Genomic DNA, 20,967 nt, shown 5'->3' with positions numbered 1-20,967 from the left:
CCACAACACGACAAGGACATGTTTGGTAGTGATGTCAGGGGCTGCCAGGCCTCGGGCAGACATGGCCGACGACTGACATTCTCAGCTCCGACAGTGGACCTCGGGGGCGAAAGCTTGTGCACTCCTCAGATAATTACATCAAATCCGCCCGACTTCTCAAAGTATATTTTTGCACAGATGAATATAGGGATACTTACATATTCATATTTTTTTGTTGTTGTTGTTGTTGTTGTGAATTTTACAAAATACAGACTAATTGACAGAAAACGTTGCCGGGTAAATGGACAACGACACGGCTGTAGTTTGTTAGTGGAAGACAGGCTCAGAAAAAAAGCTTCTTTTTTTTTTTTTTTACTATCTGAAGAACCCTCCGTTATCTCCACTACAGGTCACCATGTGACATGTCTGCTGGACCTGTGAGCTCTCAACACACACACACACACACACACACAATCTGCCCTCTCCCCATCATCACCACCACCCCCATCCAGTGGAGAGTGAGGTGGGTGGGGCGTGGTGGTGGAAGGTCGTCCACCAGGTGGGGGCGGGCGGGGAAAGGATGTTGTCGGACTGTCTTTTCACTTGCAAAGACACATCAGCGTTCTCCACTTTCCTTTGTCATTTTCTTTTTTTCAAAGACATACTTACTATATTACACACATATACTATATAATACGTATGTACAGTAGCGTTTGCTTCTTTTTTTTTTTTCCTTTGAAATCATAAACTTAAAAAAGTTTACAAAAATAAAATGTTTTATGTCGACTTCTCTAATTGGTCTCCTCCACTCAGCAAGGCTTGTTTTTGCAGGGGTGAGTGGTCTCCCGTCGCCCACACCCCCCCTTCCATTCCCCCCTCCCCCCCCGGACTACAGGCTCAATGGTTCAGGCCCTGGCCTCAGAGCAGGCCCAGAAACATCCTCCGTCCATCCCTTCCTTCCATCTTCCTTGACCCCTTCCATTGTTGGTAGAAGGGCTCCTTTACAAATCTGCTCTTTTTGTTTAAGGTCATCTTTTTTTAGTGTCCCTCTGTGTCCATGTTGTTCTTCTCTCTCTTTTTTTAGCTGATGTCCATCTGAACTCATCCCTCTAGTCTTTCTTTTATTTACTAAAAAAAAGAAAGAACAAGCAAGTCAGTGCAAGACATTCATAGACACGGGTGTGTAAACTGCTTAGTTTTCTTTTTTTTTAACAATGCATCTTAAATGAACAACAAAGTAAAGGAAACATTAGTATATACAGCTGAACCATCTTCACTTACGACATTTACGATTAACACATGAAATAGATACAATAGGCAGATCATTGACACTTATTTTACAGAAAAAATGAAATGAATACATAAAAAAATCAAGAGATCCCACACAGAACACTGAAAAACCACCTATATTTCAAATTATGATTCCAAACTGAACTCACATCTGCCAGAAAATGTCATAGAGAGAATATCTATGATCCTAGTGAAACGTTATTCCTTTTTTTTAATGTTAAATGTCAATGTAGGTACAGCCAGATTATTGGTTGATTGGATTTTTTTTTGAACATATTCTATCATTTCCCGACACACTTTTCATTCTACCCATGATGTTTGACCTGTTTGTGCTCATTATCTCCTCAAACTTAGGAATCCTTGGGTTAAAAAAAAAAGAACATTTCTTTTGTAATACATGTATCACATCAAGAACCATTGTTGCCCACCTCTGAGGATTTTGTTCTTAAATCTGCACGAGACAACCTTGACTTTTCTAGTATAACACATGCGACAACATCAGTGAGGGAGGGAGGGAGGGGAGGGGGCCGTGTGTCCTGTGAGGGTCTCATCTTGACAGAGTTTTTCTTTTAACACTTGGAGAAGAGTTGAAGACTGTGCACGTGTGTCGCGAGTATTCATAAATGAATTTCAATATCACTTTGTAGTCGCTTTGCCCCGCCCCTCTGAAGAGAGGGGCCGATTGAGGAAGAGCCCGTGCCGCTGCAGTTGCCAGTCACATGCAATAACGGCGTCCTCTTGTCTCTGTTTAACGAAGCCGCTCCTGCTCAGATGCACTTTCATACCGGGGCCACGGCAGAAATGAGGCCTCAGAGGGGAAAAGGAGAGAAGATGGAGGGAAGGAAGTGGAGAACAGCGGGGGCTGAGTGGAGTGGAGTGGAGTGGAGGGGGTAGGATTGAGGCTGCAGCGTTGCCTACACGAGGATACCCGCAAGGTGAGAGTGGAGCTGAGGTGACAAATATATTATTCACGCTGGGCAAATACCTTCCACAGAAGTTAATGGGTTGAGAAACCTGTGATCTCCCCAAATACCATCAACAGCCACCGCACCATCCTTCACCGCTCCACAGGAAACCCCAACAGGCTTCCGCTCACTTCTCTACACCTGCCTGTACAAGTGTGTTAAAGGTCCAGTGTGGAAAACTTTGGTGAAAGTATTTTCATCCCATAGAATAGAAGAAAAATTATAATTATTATTATTTTTTTGTATAAATATACAATGATCTGATTGTATGAATTGTTGAGCTGGGTCAGCTCTACACACGCTGCCCATTCTGCACCTTTTGCATGAAATATGACGCAGAACGCATGGAAACAAACTAAGTTCATTTCATTGAACACTTTTAAATCCAAACTGAGAGTTCTTGACTCCCCAACATTACAAAATTTTTCAAAATTTGTAATTGTTGAGTGTTTCATATTTGCTGCTGCCTATCTTGGCCAGGGCTCGCTTGAAAAAGAGGTTCCTAATCTCAATGGGATTATCCTGGTTAAATACATTCCATTCTAATATATTCTTTATCAATGTCACCAGTACATGTTACGGAATTTTACACACTGCACCTTTAACTACTGTAACTCATGAGCTGAGAAACGACAGACAAACTCATCAGTGCCTTGATTTTCCTGACATTGTGTGAGTGAAAAGAACAGACAAGTATAAACCTGACATGTGTCTCTTTAAAGTCGTGTATTGAGATTTCAGTATTTACAGTTAAATATGATATATAGATTATATGAAAAGACAATGGGAAAAAAAACCAACAAAACAAACAAAGATGATTTTTATGCCCAGTGCATTTATGCAGCCAGGTGCATATTTATCAGGTACTGACATGAGTATATACTGGCATAGTGTGATTAGCCTACATCATAGAAAACTAAGAGATAATTGGATGTGGAGGAAGATTTAACAAATACTCAGAGTGACACACGTAGTAAATCATTGGGTACAGTCAACCACCTACAGGACAACGAGCAAATAAATCACACGTTTAAACTACGACACAGTTCTTGTTTTTCATATAAAACATTTATCTATAAAAACCCGTGTGTATGTAACAGAGGGAGAGCACAAATTTAAAAAAAAGAAAAAGAAGACATAAACACAGAAAATGAAGTCACTCTGCACCTTAGCTGTTGGAGCGTCGCTATGATGAGCTCCACTGTGGCTTTAGGAAATGAAAAGAGAGGATATTATGGGACATTTTCAGAAACGGTGTGATACGAGTGTCACACGGCGGCGGAGGTTAATTCGCCGAAAAGCCAAACTATCATCGTAATCAGGTGCTCGCAAATGACCTATGGGGACATTTTAAATGAAAGGACAACACAGTATCTGTCCCAAACAGCTGTGCACTGCTGTTCTGTGGAATATGATAACAGGAGCACATGATGCCGTGTGATGATTATCTGTATGTCCATGTAAGGAGGGAGGGTTAAATAAGGAAGTCATTCAAGTTAACATTTAAGGAAGAAGAACTGCACTTATTCTCCCCCACATTAACAACCTTCAATATTGTTTTTTTTGTCTCTTTTTACAGCTGGTGGTTTCATGTCAAAAGCAATTGACAAAAACAGCTTTTATTTTTAAACTTGTGCTCTCCATTTTCTCCCCTAAAACAAGCTCAAATGAATAAAATTGCTTGCTCAAGAGTCGGGAGACTGGGAGGTTAATAGAAGGTGCTATGGTTCAACAGAGGACGCACAGACACACAAATAAAGACATTAAATTTGTCTGAAAACAGAATTAAAGCTTTGTTCTTGTCATATAAAATGTCGACAAACCACTGATAATGTACATAACTATAAATAGGAAAAACATATATGTATATATATATATAATGTATATATATCGTTTGCTTTTAATATACATGTATTTTTTATTTTTAGTATAAGAACCTAATATCAGTATCACTTTCACCAACAGACTAATAAATACTACGCTATTACACCCTTTTCTATGTAAAACAAGTATACAGACAGTATAAGACAGACATGTATTTAAAAACTGTAAAGTGCATGGATGGAGTGACGGATGGAAGAAAAACACAAAAACCAGAGTTTTATTTACAACAACCGTTGCGAGAAGCAGTTGATATCCCATCATTGCTGAATGTACATTGTACTCCATGTGATCATATTATGTCACCAACAGTAATGAATGGAAAAGGAAAACCGTGTACAGTACAAGGGATATTTCATTTTAAAGTTTTTTGTTTTGTTCACATAACCTGAGGTACTGAAAAAAAAACAAACATTCAAAACAAAAAAACCTAAATAATAATGATATTAAAACCTAAAGAAAGTAGAAAAAGTGACATTAAGGGCCTTATTTAATGAACTGTTGAATTGTTTTATGATAAAATACTATGTAAAAGTCTGAGGGCACCACTAGATATGTTCATTTAATTCTATTTCATTCTAATTTCTATGATAAATGTCATCTGGAAAGTTGGTCTTATGAGTTTAACACATACAACATGTGTATTTAATGCTCAAATATGTCTTGAATAACTTGAATAAATCTGCCGTAACATTAATTTGGCTTCCACTCCAGACTTAAGAGAGTCAAGCGAGCATAGATCACACAACTAAATACTTGTCAATCAAGTTAATGATCCAGACAGTGAAATCAGTTTATGCATAATCATGGTAATAGTAGTAGAATGTAATATGCACAAGCCGCAAAACAAAAAAAGTTGGAGTAGTGGCTTGTATTAGGAAGTGTGTGTGTGTGTGTGTGTGTGTGTGTGTGTGTGTGTGTGGTTAGACTGGGAGTGAATGCTGCAGCCTCATTGGAAACACCGGGAGAGCGATTGAAAAGATGCAGACACCAGTGACAGCAGCAGACCGAGTATAGTGCAAATGTGTGTGTGAGCTGGTGTGGTATATCTTCAAATGAGATCAGTGCTTATTGACTGAACTCTCTTATCTCTAATCTGTAGGGTAAATTGCCTCGCCTTGCTGCTTCTTTTCACACTCCCCTTTCTTCCTGTGCTACTGACTCTCCCCTTCTCCACAATCCCATCAGACACAGCAGGCACAGATGCTATTTACTGGTGGTAGAGTTTGAGCGCGTGTGTCTGACTGCCAGAGAGCGAGAGAGAGAGAGAGAGAAAGAGAGAGTGAGATTAGTGGGTAAGTGAATGCTTGGGCGTATTGGGAAGTGTTGCCTGTTGCTTTTAGCGTATGCCTTCTAAAGCTTTGCAGCGTGATTGTGTGCATGCTGAGGTGAGGCCATTAGTTTGCTGATGTATCAGACTGATATGATCCTTTAAGTTAAAGATCCCACATTGTGTCTTTTTTCGATCACACAGCAGTTCTCGGAGCCTGGAGCGATGTCCCTGTATGCCCTCAATGCAACAGTCTAACCTATACTCTCTGCTGCTGCTGCTGCTGCTGAGGCAAAGCACATTTAAATCATTCCACAATAAAGCTTAGTCATACTGCCACTCTTGTTTCTTGTCTGCAGTCCTTCATTAATCTTATCCCAACTGGGAAACACTTTACATTACAGTACAATAGTAACACTATGGCATTACCTCCGTACATGCACAGTTTAATCAAGCTAAGGCCGTAGTCTGACTAAGACGGGCAATCGGACAACTTGTCGAGTGCGGAAGTGAACGGTGAAGTGGATGGTGCCGTGGTTCTGTATGTTTCGTATCTTTCTACATCTGGGTCAAAGATGTGCAGAACGCCAACTCCGACTCTCGTCTGACTAATCGTATACATGCGGGAGTAATCGGACTATGGTATGTTAGTCCGACTAAGACGAGCTTGATTTTAGTTAGATAATATTCACTCTGACCGGTTTACATGACGTTAAGAACATCCACATGATCGTCTTAGTCCGGCTAAAATCGGACTATTAACATGCATGTAAACTGAGCAACAGCTTGGTAATAACAATGTAATGAGCGTGTGGGATATAAGGAAGGATCAATTTCAAGATCATAGTCTGGTAATTCTGATTCCCATAATGTGAAAGTATTCCACTGATGGTAGCCTACATTATTTCCCAATCTCTTACCTTTGCCAAATGATTACTGTACTGTAAGGTAAAGTGTTTCACATGGACAGTTGTTGAAGAAAAGCTACATTCCCACTTCCCATATTCCACTCCTGCTGTCCCTACTGCCCATCTCTCATTTAATCCGTAATGGTGTCAAATTCTGCCCTGGTTTGCCATGGTACTGATGCATCCACTGGGTCCAGAAGTGGCTGAGAGTGACCTACACTGAGAGGTGTAGGGCAGCAGACCTCGCCACTCCTTTAAAGGATGTGGGCGCTGCAACACTGTGCCAGAAAATCCAGAACAAGCCTAAAGCCAACAGGTGCCAGCCAACATAGCTCGCCAAAACATTCCAGTCCACATTTAACCATCTGTTTGTTTCACATAAAGGATATAAAACCCTACAGAGCTTTTAGTTTTTGGTATTATTCAACACACATATTGAAACACAATCGTCCTCTGATATCAAATCAAAGGAAAAGTGCAACATGCACTCTTAAACATAAAGCATAAAGAGGAGAATCAATTCAAAGTTACACATGAGTTTACAATCTTGACTTGTAATCCTGTTTCCATTTCAGCCAATCTTTACTAAACAAACAAACCAACCCAGATCACCTTTAACTACAAGTTTTACACATGTAGAGAATCAAGTTAAATCTAATGTCTCAATGGTTTCTGTCGTGTGTCACGTCCACTCATAATTGATCAGGGATCTCATGAGCGGGACGTCAGGGTGAATAAGACGAAATGAAATGCAACTCAGTGTGTGTGTCGGGCGAGAGTAGAATGTGAAAGTGAGCATTGGATTGACATTCGTCTATCGGTGCGGACGTACTAACATGTTAGGCGGTGAGAAGTGGTGCCCGCATCCTTCAGGATTTTCTCTCTTTTTAAATAAACGGATGAATCACATTCGGCGGCCCGAGCGCGATTAATCCAGCTTTAATGAGTTTTATTGTTTGCCTCGAAATATTTGTCAGTGTTCCGCTGCAAATACGGGAGGGCTGTTACTTTGTACGTGCGGGACGTGAGGCCATGAAACAGCGGAGGAGCCTTGTGGTGTTCTCCTTTAAAGCCATTCAGCAGTAATGGGATACCTCATGCCTCTGGCGCTATGCCAGCGATCAATGGGCTCTAACACACTGCTGCCCATTCCGCTGTGGCTGCCATAGCTCCCGCTCCACCCTGCTATACATCACTTCCTCCTGCATTCACATCCCGTAATATATCACACTCTTCCTCTCACCTTCTGAGTTTCATTATACATCACTTCCTGTGTTTTTATTTCTGTTTCTTTTAACAGTTTCACCTCCTTTGGGCTGAACAGTCCCATTAAGAGAGTGTGGAACTCCGCTGCAGTTATCGGCTCACTTGCAACGGAGCCAGTTTGTGTCAGGGGGTGAATGGCTGGATCATTTACTTAATAAATCCCAAACAGAAAATTTGTTTCCCCAAACTGGAATTGCCGAGCATTAGCGCTCTTAATATACACGGGGAAAATGACTCATTGGGACAATAAAGGTAGGGGGGGAAATTAGACAGAATTAAAACTAGTACAAAAGGCCACTCCAGAGGAGCTGAGTCGCAGGAGCGATAAAAAGGAAACGAAAGTCAGTGAGAAGGAGGGAGACTCAAAGTTTCTCTTTCCCAACTTTTCCCTCACACATTGACTCCACTTTTTTTTTTTTGTCCCCACCACAAACATTTCAGTACAAATATATTCAAGTCAACACTGTAACAAAATGTTATTCTCCAAAAGAAGTACAGTACATCAATCAATGACAATGTGTACACACGTTTGTAAAAAGGGGAAACACAACTTTGAGAAAGATTCTTGTCACATTTTGCCACCTGGAATCATTTCGTGTTTAGTTTTCCATAAAGAGAGTAAAGGTGGTGATTTAGTGATATCATTGGTTGCTGTTGTTTTTTTTTTTTGTTTTTTGTGTGTCTGTTTTGCGGGGGAAGGAAAAGGGGGCGTGTCTCCCTCTTTTCTAGTAGGGAGTGAAGCGACTGCACCCTCCTCTGTAAAGGCTAGCCTGCAACATCAAAGATGAAAAAGCTCCAATCAGTATTCAATGTAGTTTGTTATATGAATATTAAAGTTAAAGTTAACATCTCTCTCTCTTTTCCCCCCAAAGAAACGTTCCTCCCTTTTTCCTCCACGTGATTCTCATTTATTTGAGAGGGATTTGGTGTAAACCAGTGAGTTGGGACATTTGTGCGATCGTTTTATCGATTTATATTAAAATGGTGAAGCAATTCTGTAGCACAGCTTAGTCAGCGACCACGTTTAAAAAACAATTTAAGACAGTCCTCATCGAACTGCTATTTCATCTGACATGTCCACGACGAAGACACTGAATCTTTAATCGCCTGAGCACATTCTATTTGATGATTCGTGTAAAAAGAAAAAGAGCAACCGTCATTGCTATTAAGGCGTTAGGATTCGAGATATTAATTTCTACGCTTTGATATGTCTGAGATCCAACGCTAAATGAGCTTCATGTGGCAAAAGCACTTACTGAGTAGCTTTCAGCCATAATATGTGATCCTATCCAGAGACTTCACTTACTAACGCTTCAAAACTGACAAATCGCAACTAGCCCAGCTTTGCTTTTTCTGTGTGTGTGTGTGTGTGTGTGTGCAGTGAATCAGTCCAGCTGGCAACAAAATGTAGGAAATTCTATTTTTTTTTTACTTTAGACAAAAAACAAGACAATTCCCTAATTCTAGAATGTCTTTTTTTTATTATTATTATTATTTACTGCTCCCTGCATTGTGGGACAGCTACGACCAATCTGCTTTGTGAAAGGTTTGTGCCCACAATACATATATATGTATATGTATATATATATTTACATATATATATAGATATATACATGTATGACTTTATTTGAATGTAAAGTCTATGGAAAAAAGAGGCTAATTTCAGGTCTTCTTCACTAGAACATGATTGATTCTGTAAAATATGTTCCTATTTAGCAAAAAATAGATAATAAAGCACAGCACATATGTTTGATTGACAGCTGGTGTCATCAGTGAATGGTGATCCTGAGGCTTCTTTTTTGAAATCACGTGGTCGTGTCAGAGATGCAGGTGTTTTAAGCTGGTGTGGAGACTGATGTAAGTCATGCCAACAGACTGTAGTGTACTGTGTGTCAGGCTCACTTTCCCTCCCTCCCTCCCTCCCTCCCTCCACATCTCAGCCCACACTGCAGAGGTAGAGTGTTTTAAAGTTGTCGTCTTCAGCTTTGACTGACAGCGACTGAAGTGACAGACCACTTATCGGACTTTACACAGCTCCCTCTGGAGACACAGTTGACATTACACTTCCTCTATCGGCGGTAGCTCCCCTTCATCACCTTTAAAGACACTGATGTGGCCTCCTCTTTTAAAGTCAGTCATTTTATTTATGGAAAACAATGATACTCAGTAACTAATACACTTGGGTAAGATAAGATTTGATTAATATAAAGACAAAGGTTGTACTAGGTTATACATAATTGCAGGTCTCAATTATAAAGAAATGGAGGATAAAATCAACTGCTTTGATGTTCAGAATGTGAGGCTGGGTAAAGTTTTATATAATTGTTTTAAAATCGAGAATCCAGAATTTTAACATTTTATCAAGGGGTGTCGATTAGACGCGGCAGGCGGAGGAAAAAAAGGGGAGGAGTACTTTGAAGGAAAGAGAGAGGAAAGTGTTGAGTAATAAGTAGGAAAAAAAACACAGGCCACTGTTTTAATTAAGTAAATGAAGAGGAAAAAATGGTCATAATTAATGAAGGCTTTTAGCTAGCAGCTGCACTATAGGAAGGGAAGGGGGACGGGGTGGGGGGGTGTTTGGGGGGGAGGAGGGTGGGGCATGGGGAGGTGGTCGGGGCTCTCGCTTTCCATCACCACAAACACGTCAGCACTCAGCATTAACCCTCATCTGTCTTGAGTCCAAGATGCTGCACTAAGCAGCAGCACAGGAACTTGAATTTTCCCACTCCTTCGCCCACTTTTCTTTCATATATATAGTCTTTTTCCCCTTTTTCTACTTTAATCTCCCACAGCACGTTGAAGCGTGTACTAGATGGCCGTTAATCTTTGGAGGAAGTCCCTACCCACGCCCTTAAAAGAAAACAAATTGTACTTTCTGTTTCTTCCCCATCTTCTGGGGTTGCTCTGTTTCTTTCTTTCTTTCGTTTGGAAGTTTTTTCTTTTGTCTTTTTTTTTTCATCTTTGATGTTAGCTGCAAAGCTAGCTAAAAACAAACATTAACCATTCGACTCCCCTTGCAAATTTTTTTTCTTTTTTTTTGTTGTTGAAGAGACTGTTTCCTGTGGGGGAGGAAATTCTCAGCCTCAACTGTATTTCGGGGAAGTAGTTTCAGGCCGATGAAATTGAATAGGGAGTTTGAGAATAAGGAAATGTCCCTTTTTCATTTACTGAAGTGGCAGAGATTCACATTAAACATTAAAACAGATCTCTCGGAGGAAAACACAACTCACACAGGTACAACAAGCAGAGAAGTAAGAGCAGACTCTTTCAGGTTTAAGATATTAATAAGGCATGTAAGCACATGAAGAGGTGTTTTACTTTTACTGTTCAGCAGCTTTAGGTATTCACAGTAGACACTTCTGGTGTAAGATATTCCATAGTTGTGTATTACATTATGTTATCAAAGAGTGTGAGGATGGTGCATCTGCCCCAGTTCATCACGAATCCGAATACAATATTCATATGGTTAGAAGCTAAGAAGCAAAACAGAAGCCGACTCACCATAGTGCCTACACTGTAAGTAGCCGCAGGACCGATCGTATGGTGATATGGGTCTGCTGTTGCATAGACTCTGCCATAACTGCAGACCAGAGAACAGACAGAAACAGCGTTAATAAAACAGCAGAGTAGGAAATACAGTGCGGGAAGACACACTTGCAGCGTCTCACCAAAATAGTACCATCACAATATTGAGATTACGAGTCTCGCAGCACCTCAGTAATAACCATTTTTTTAATCCAGTTTGACGACAGTCGTTCGCCTCTCTATGGTTTACAGGCCAATAATCCTGACTTTGAGCTTGATCACCATCACAAGCCAGACTCACATCTCATGTCATTTGGGAGGATTATTCTCGTGCTCAGTAAAACAGAAGCCGCTTAAACAGTTTCTAACATGTTGGAGTAGGTTTTTATGATATATAAAGTGCCAAAAAGTGATCATAAAGTTGGATGAAGACCTCGCAAAAACAAACTCAGTAAAAAAATCCAGCATATTACAGCCTCCGTGAAGGTAAAACTGTTGAATTAGACTCCACCAAATTAGGTGCAGCTTAACAAACTACCGACTGAGTATATTACCCGCGTATTTAGCACCCGCTCGGAACACGGAGCGAGTTAGGACAGCTCTGAGGCTCAGAGGGAAGTTTTTTTGTATACGAGGCAGTAGATTTTACCCTCAGTGACATTTTGACTTATTCCCTAAACATAAAACTATATGGATTCTTTGAACTGGCACAAATCAAGGGTGAAGTTCATCAGATGGAAAATACTGTTAATTGTTTCCCTGTTCCCCCAACTCCACCCAGCAGACATACCTTGTGCATGCATAGGTCTGATAATTGATGGGGAGTGCTAAAATGAGTATGCATGAGACACATAAGGAATTGGGTCGTCGATTTTAACTGAGGTCTGGAGGAGAGATCTATAATCATTTCCCCCTCTCACTCAAGCTAAGGACAGACCTATGGGATGAAAATGCAATCAATGTTTCCCTATAAATGTACGTTGTAAAGGTAAGAGTGTGTGATTGCAATGATTTGTTTTACCCATTTCAATTTATGAGAAAAGGGGGACAAGTGTTTTATCTTCCTTCTGATGGGGAAGGATTGCAATAAAAGTAACGTCAGCCAGAGGAGGGGAAAAAAAAGAGTGAGGAAAGATAAGAAAGGGAATGGAGAGAGTGATAGTGAGTGGTGCATGGCTGAGAGGAGGGAGAGATGAGATTATGAACAAGTAGAAAAATGAAAAGATAATTCTTTGGGTAGTGGAAAGAGAAAGTAGTAGCAGGCGGGGAGAGAAATATATCGTAGCTTTGTACAAAAAAAAAAAAAAGGTTGAATCAGAGGCCACAAAGTAGGAAGGTAAAATAAAAAGTGATTTTTGAGACCTGGTTCATTTATCTGACAATGTCCCATTAACTTACCTCACTACACTTTTCTCTTATTCACCTGTTCAGTGTCTTCCCCGTCTGCTCTGTATCTCCCTCCATCTCCCGGAGTCTTATTTCTTCTCACCGGCACTGGCGTGGAACAAATCCCCTCCCTAAACGCCCCTCTCTTCCCTCATTCCACCCCGCCATTTCTCTTTGTCTGATGCCACCGAGCACTTTATTTATATTCCTCTCTTCCTGTCGTGTTTGTTTATTCTCCTCTAAAAGAAACGAGAGGAAAACATAGGTCTGGGGAGCAAAGATAAGTGGCTGCGCAGGTACAATATGTGTTAGACTATGTATTATAGAGTGAGACCTGAGGAGAGGGGAGTGGGGATTTACATGCGGAGGGAGGAGAGGCATTGGTCTTAGTGTAATCTGACACAAAGCTAGTATGAAATAGTGTGATATACGATATAAGACGGGTGACTGAAGTTAGAGGGCTGCTGTTAAATGCACATACGACGAGTCGAAAATGCAGAAAGTGTGAAGACAATAACTTTTGTGGTATTTCTGTTTCCGGGTATTTGAAAAACTGACACACATTTTTCCCTAACATGATACTTTAGTTCAGACATAGGCTGGATTTATATACATACATATATATATGTATGTATATATGTATATATATATACACACATACATATATGTATATATATATACATATGTATGTATATATATATACATATATGTATATATATACATATATATGTATATGTTTCAACAACACATATGAAGATGAAAAAAATAATGCATTTTTTAAAGCCCAAATATGTGACCTATACACACACACACACACACACACACACACACACACACACACACACACACACACACTCAGGACGTCCATATAAGGTGTTGTGTATTATTCCCACGGCAATTTACCGCAGATGCACCCGTGGCACACGCGAACACTAAGGGTTAAAGTAATAGACATGTGTGAAAGAGAGCAGAGTAAAATGTCCTTGAACCGGTTGCTCTCTGTCATAGCCCGGCTTCTCTGTGGGGAGCTGTCCGTGGTGCTGACGTAACAGTCCCAGTGTCGTTTTAATGACTTCCAGTGACAGTTTTACTGAGCCAATAAATGACTAAGGCCTCAGACTGGAACTGTTTATGTAGGAGAAAAAAAAGAAGGGGGGGGGGTTTGATAACGGACTGAGTGAGACGACAGGACTTTAATATACTTTGCCATTTTAGTAAACAGTGCTACGGCTACATTATCGGCTCAAATAACATGAGTTTAACTGAATTTGAGGTGTCATCATTGAATTTAACAGTAAATGAAATGTTCTAGGTAGCTTCAAAATGAAGCATGTCAAGGGATGTGTGGTTTTAAAGAGTTGTTTTAGTGTTTCCTGTCATCTGACAAATGATGGAAGATGGACTTTTGCTTCATTAACCCTTTAACACTGAGCGTATCGCAGACGACATGTTTGCATTACTGTAACTATCGGAAAAATTCAAAAGGTTTCTGAAAGCTGAGAAGTTGTAGGTCGTGTTGTAGGTCAACGTGTGGTTTTTACTGTAATTTTGGACATTGGGAGTTTATACTGTTCAAATTTCAAATTTAACACAGAAAATCTGGTGTTCATGTCCAACTACACTGTTTTTCTTCTTTTCAAACAGTTTATACGATATTTTAACATGCAGCACACCGTAAATAACTGCCAGAAATTGAAATTTATTCTGGAAAAAAAGCTCTTACTCAAAAAGCACTTACTCACAGGATCATTTTCTGGCCCTTTTAAGGTTAAAATAAGCAAAAGGCCAGACAGACATTTTTGAGGCTTAGGTGTTAAAGGGGTTAATCTAATCTCAAGTAGGCGGTAGTAATCTTGCATGTGTGTGTGTGTGTCTGTCATAGGGTGCTTTTCAGTCTGAACATTGGCTAATTGTGAATATATTTGTCTCTAGGAAAAAAATAAAAGTGTGTAAAGTGACCTGATACAGGCTGTGAGTATGTGTATGTGTGTTCACTCTAGAGAGACAGGAGAGAGGCAGCTCTCAGTTGCCAGCTCATTCACTCTGTGTAAGACCTCTTTTATCCAACAATAAATAAAGCTCCTTCACAGCCTCCAGCATTTGCCCCGTCCCCTTCCCCAACTCCACCCCACTGCCCAGACTTCCCCTTAAATCAGGAGAGCTTAAAAATAGAATGAGAGACGCAGCATATAAGATGAGCTGAGAGAGAGAGAGAGAGAGGGAGAGGGGAGAGAGAGAGAGAGAGAGAGAGAGAGCGTGAAGAAGGATATGCTACACATGAGCCACAGAGGGAGAACAAATAACAACGAGAGTGAGAAGGAGGGAATGTGAGAGAGGGGGAAAAAACAAAGGAAATGAAATAATTCTTGTGGAGAGGGACATGCCCCCTCACCTGCTCTGCTCCGTTCATAATTCTCCCGAGTATGTTGCTTGCTCCCTGCCTCTGATAAATCTTACATTATCGTAGGCCTACAGGCTCTTGCTGTGGCTGTTTCTTATCAGGGCCTGACATGCTCAATCTCCCTAAGATTAGCTCCCCAAGCAACTTCGTGCACACACACACACACACACACGCTGGAGCAGCGTGGCTAGTGGGTGCGGGCACTGCTCAAACACACACAGGATTTTTTTCCACCAACACATATCACTTTTGATCTGGAGGAATCACTAGCAGACGGCGTGCTCCCACAGAGCTGGGGGCAGCTGCACTGGGAGAAGAGTAGCGGTGCTGTGAAGAGCAGAGCCCACAGCGGAGGAACAGGCAGGGGCAGGGGCTGGGGTGAGGATGATAAGGTAGAGCACAAGGCCCCTTTAAGGTTTATGGATTAGAGGTGAGAGGATGACAAGGTGCTCCGAGGGAACTGACAATTGAAAAATGCAATGGACCACACTGCTCTCTCTCTCTCTCTCTCTCTCTCCCTCTCCTGCCTGTGTTGGCTTTTGTTGGCTGTGTGTACACATGTAGTTTCCCTGCTGCAGATAGATGGCAGCAATTTAAAATGCGTTCAGTTCTGCTCATCATCCGTCCAGGTAAGCCCGTGTGAAGATTGTTGGGTTGTATATCGTGTGACACACTGTCACACTATGGACCGCTTAAGATTGTGCACCACCAGCTGACAAGACAGTGAGGTGAGGCTACTCATTTGCTTTGAAGGTCCAGTGTGAGACTGCAGACTGTTACAAATGGAGAACTCGTCTTTGAGTATCAGAAAGCCAAGGACTAACAATTCAAGAACAATTCAAGAAGCACCTCCCGGAAGTAAATGTCACAGGAAGAGATCAAATCTATTGTTTGAGTTTAAAAAAAGAATTCCATCAGAGCTTAATAATATTTTAAGTCAGTGTAGACTGGGAGACTGGGTTGGACGATGTCCTCCTCGAGACAAACAGGATGCGAGCAATTTCGTCCACACAATTTATTAGGTTCTATAATTCGTCTACGTCAGGGACGTCAAACTCATTTTTGTTCAGGGGCCACATACAGCACAATTTGAGCTCAAGGGGGCCGGACCAGTAAAAATAGCAAAATAATAAAATAATAACCTATGAACAACAAGAACTCCTTTGTTTTTTCTCCTTTGTTTTACATTTACTGAAGGATAATTTTACAAAACATGAAATTTCTTGAGAAATAAGTGCAATTTCAACAATATCATGCCTAAATTTACTATTTACACAGCACACTGGATCTATAAAGGCACAAACATTTAGTCACGGGTATCTGGAGCATTTGACATTAACAAATTCATCCTGCGGGCCGGATTGGACCCTCTGGCGGGCCGGTTCTGGCCCCTGGGCCGTATGTTTGACACCCCTGGTCTACGTGCTTAAGCTGATGCTATTAACTGTGAATATGTCCCCGTATTTGATGACACATTTAGTGAAGGCTTTAAAGCTTCTTTTAAAAAAAAAAATAAAAAAAATCAGGAGTATACACTGTGTTTTTGAGAAATAATGACTACAACTAAAAACATAATTACTTCACCATGAAACGGTCACAGAGCTGGAGGCCAAACGTACCTGTCACTGTATGCAGCTGCAGCAGTACCAGCCGGCTGGGCATATCTGTAAGCTGCATAACCTCCCTGAGAAGAGACAGCGGGGATTTAACATCAGCTTAAATTAAGGAAGACAACATCAGCAGCAAAAATTCAAACTAAGAGACTAACGGTGTGCAAAGCGTTAGTACGATATTTTTGCCACGACGAGATTAAACCGGCCACGTCGACGTCAATGTCGACACTGAACTCAACATTTCAAAAAATAAAGTTGGAATATCATGTTGACGTTGCTCCATACTGAAATATTCAAGTACTGCCGCTGGTAATACAGTAGTACAACAGTAAAATAAGGGACACAAATCTGACATTAATTATTCTTAATTTAAGTCAAACCTTTACAAATCAAAGTGCTGACAAAATAAAATATGTAAACACAACATGTGTCAGTCAAAATGGGTCAAAGTTCACAGATGCTTCAACTTTCTCACTCACTCAGGGAGCTTAACTAGCACCAATTCACCTGTTCTCATCATTCATGGTTGAAGGACATCTATCTATGTATCTGCGCTTATCCTTTATGTGACAAAAGGGTTTTACAGGGCCGCTGTGTGTGATATAAGGTCTATGGGTGTGCGCCGTCATATCTTCAATTCAATTTTCAATTAAATGATGCTTAATGCAATCTACATGGTACCATTTTGCAAGAAGAGAAATGTTCTCTGCAATAAAATCCTCATTTGATGTGGTTGTAAACAAGTCATGGTGTTTTTGTTCATTCTTCTTCGTCTATAGGCTTTCAGTCGCTACAACTGCATGCTTATTCATGATGGAGCGCTGCTGTGAGGTTATTGCACAAACGTCAGTGGTCATTTCAGCACCACGGACACCGGACAGCTCCTGACCTGCTCCTCAAGCACTGGTGCACTTTTGAGCGCCACAAAGTCTGTGGCTCTGATCGCTTCCCCCTTTGCCCCCTTCCTTCTCAATAAAACAGCTGAAGTAAAATCCACATTGTTGGTTTAATATATACAGTTGGTGTGTTACTCTCTCTCTTAGATATTCCAACTTTATTCTCGAGTTAAATGTGAAAATATTGACCGTGAAGTCGACGTGTGGCCCTAAAACTCCATCGTAGATTAGGGTCAAATCTTAAAACATTACTCTGTTGGATATATACACATAACAAAAATAAAAATTAAACACATATTTTTACTTACATATATTTCCGCACCATAAAAGCCATCCTGGTACACCACACTGTTGACAGAGGACATCAAACACTTGACTCTTTTTGTTTGGATTAAATCAAAAATGAATGAAATAAAAAGGTGATTCTCTTCCTTTGTCCACATTTTCTTTCCCTGTCCCTCTTTGTCTGATTTCGAAGCTTGAAGCTTTAATTGACTGAAACTGAACTAAACTAAAGTGAATGGAAGAAGGAGAATTTATTATATTACAAGCATACGGTAAATGACTAACGACAAACCAAAGCCGTCACAAATTATTTTCCTGTCTTAACTCTCTGTCTCTCCATCTGCATTACTCTTCTCATCCACAACCCTGTTCTCTCTCTTTCTCCCTTCATGTTCTCCAGCTCTCTCTCTCTCTCTCTCTCTCTGGAGCAGGCCCATTGGAGTGTGCAGGGCGGCTCGTAGCAGTCCATTCACAGCCGGATAAAGAATGACACATTAGAAAAAAATAGAGACAAATTTGGCCATTCTGGAATCAAAGAGCAATTTTCCGCTCTATTAGAAGGCAGCGTTTTTGTTTTCCACTCACTATTCTTCTATAACTGCATGTGTGTGTGTGTGTTAGCCTCTGTGTCTGAGTAATACTGTAAATTAGATTTGTGCACTCGTGTGTTTTCACTTGTGGAGACCCGTCATACAGTGTTTATTTGATTACGTGTGTTTGTGTCACTGGGATGTGTGTTGTGTGTTGTCAGCGGGGCCACTCACGCTCCGTAGGCAGGGATAGGTGGAGGAGGAGGTGCGGCGCGGAACGTGTTGTAGACGGCCCGGCCCCTCCCTCTCAAATGGGCCCCTCTATAGGCCATGGCTGCTCCTGTACTGGGGTATGGAAAGCCTGTCACTGAGACACACACATACGCACAAGTGTTATAACATTATGTTTCATATTTTTCCTTTATGAAGCACTTTAAAAGGATTTGTTTGTGGACAGAAAATCCTATAAAAAAGATCAAACCTGTCATTATGTTGTCAATCCAGAGCTGCGGTGTGTGGATTCCCTTAAGTTAATATAAAAAAAACCTTTCCCTTACTCCCATTTCCTTGTGTCTGAATGATGAGTCAGCATTTTCACGGACGGCCACTGAGGCACTAAAATGCAAAGCAATGTTGAGTAAAACTCGTTGGGGGGGAAAAGTACTTATTTTGCAAAATACGCCAATCAATTGTCCGTGAATGTCAGGAAACAGACTTATCCTCATCAGCACATTTCCTCATTATGAAAGGTAATTACATTAATATTGACAAAGCATATTTTCTGTCACAGAAGACAGGGTTGTTTTACCATGCTGGTTGATTTCTGTTTAAAAACATAATAAAGTTGCTTTTTCTTTAAGACTTAATGTATATTTAAATATCTGTAATATTGTTAGTAACCAAAGTGTTGGAATGTTTTATGCTTACAGTTAGAAGACACTATCTTGTTGTTGACCTTTTTTTGATATAAATTCAAACACTGCTACTGTTCTCCAGAGTTCTTGATGAGTCTGTGTACAACAGGAATCTTCTCTGTACACAGATCTATATTATAATAGAGTCAGGACAACTGATGCTCGTCAAAGTTCATGATCTTCTTGATTGGTCACTGTGAATCTCGGGAGACTTTTACCACACATCTGCGCAGAGGATGATTTTGTGTGTGTGTTTTTTTTTTTTTACATCAGCTACTATAATTATGGACACAAAAGATGATGCAGACATGATGAAAAATCCAAAGATGATGGATCACAATTACGTTACATAACACAAATCAAGTCATTCGGCGTTGATTAAGACACAAATCTGGCCCGAATTCGAGTACATTCTCGTGACTTCTGAGCGGAACCCAAAAACATTTGACAGGATATATGTGATTATAAAAGGAAGAGGGAGGGAGGGAATGCGGCGGAGTTAAAACACAGAGGGAGGGAATGAAGCTGGCACAGTCAGTGAGAGAGAAAGAGAGAGACACACAGAGGATTGTGGAGAGGTTTGGCTCAGCGTTTGGCAGCGGTGACACAAAGCAGATGGCCTGTATTGTTTGGAATGGCGGATTCAGCCTGCGGCCATCCTTCATGCATACACACATAAACACACATGAGGGTCACCCATAAATAAATAACACAATTCACACACTAAAAATACAAGTTTTTCTTTGATTGCTATCTACTTATCCATTTAAAATTCTCCTTTTTTTTAAATGACCTTTGACATTTATTTCCGCACCATCTTAAGTCGAGATGCTACTTCAAAATCGTTGGCAAGCGTTCAGGAAAAAGTCTGGCGTCCAATTAAACACATTTTTTTACTTAATTTAAAGCTACAGTGCGTCACTTGCGGTATTCCTTTGTTGTTGTTGTTGACATCATTATTCTGCCTCTGTTTGGTCTCCAGGAACAGAGATAATTATTTATACGCTTCATCTGAAAACAGGCTCTGTCAAGCAATACTATCAGACTTGACTGAGGGAGTGTTTTTGTGTATACAGCAGCAGTGCTGTCTCTCTGTCTCTGTCTCACACACAACAACATTCATATGCCACACGGTCAACACAGAGTCCACTGGCAATATATTCTGAACCACGGATGAATCCCTGACTCTTCCTCTGTATGTGCCTGTGTGTGTGTGTATATATATATATATATATATATACATACTGTATATATGTATGTGTATATATGCATATAAGCAAGCATGAAGACATGCATATGTGCGTGTTATTGCCCGTGTGACGTATATAAATGCAATCTGATAATGAGCTGAGGCTAGTACACGCTACAGCGGCGCTGTAATAACCCTTAAATCATGGCCGAGCGTCTTCCTGACAGCCAGCGGGCCCATAAAATAAACAAACAACATCCACACACACACATAGAGTGTACACTGTATGACTGCACACACACACACACACACATATACCTTATCTGGACTGCATAGGCGGTGCATGAGAATTGGTTGTGATGATGTCAGGTGGATTGATTTATTAAACAGAAGTGTTAAATATGTAGACATATTTGTGTGTGTGTGTGTTTTTAGCATTATTATAACGTTATATTTGCATTTGGCTTGATATGTGACCTCACCGTGTATGATGTTTACAGTAACGCCTCAAATCCAGCGGCAGAACAAATGTATATTTAATAGTGTACCTAACTAGTTGCTTAATTAAATGTGTGTGCTGTAAAATTCTGTATAAACTACGTGGAAGTTTATATCTGGAATTCGCTAGACATCTGGAACTCTGACTGTCTTCCCTCTCTTCAAATCCTG

At 40.6% G+C, this 20,967-nt stretch overlaps 1 protein-coding gene across 1 annotated transcript in view; it reads right to left on the bottom strand.

The window, feature by feature from the left end:
* Window positions 1-217: 217 nt before the first annotated feature.
* Window positions 218-20,967, bottom strand: part of rbfox3a (RNA binding fox-1 homolog 3a) — a 64,221-nt gene continuing 43,471 nt past the window's right edge. Inside the window, exons 7-11 of the mRNA XM_044014454.1 lie at window positions 18,430-18,562; window positions 17,689-17,728; window positions 16,491-16,555; window positions 11,061-11,139; window positions 218-1,107 (exon numbers count right to left, since the gene is read on the bottom strand). Of these exons, the coding sequence (XP_043870389.1) occupies window positions 1,105-1,107; window positions 11,061-11,139; window positions 16,491-16,555; window positions 17,689-17,728; window positions 18,430-18,562 (320 nt within the window). The 3' untranslated portion in view covers window positions 218-1,104. The remainder of the gene's footprint in view (window positions 1,108-11,060; window positions 11,140-16,490; window positions 16,556-17,688; window positions 17,729-18,429; window positions 18,563-20,967) is intronic.

The sequence above is a fragment of the Solea senegalensis genome, linkage group LG18 (assembly GCF_019176455.1).
Source record: "Solea senegalensis isolate Sse05_10M linkage group LG18, IFAPA_SoseM_1, whole genome shotgun sequence".
In the NCBI taxonomy this organism is placed as follows: domain Eukaryota; kingdom Metazoa; phylum Chordata; class Actinopteri; order Pleuronectiformes; family Soleidae; genus Solea; species Solea senegalensis.
Note: the sequence above shows the minus strand (reverse complement) of the source record. Positions and strands in the feature narration are given on the sequence as shown.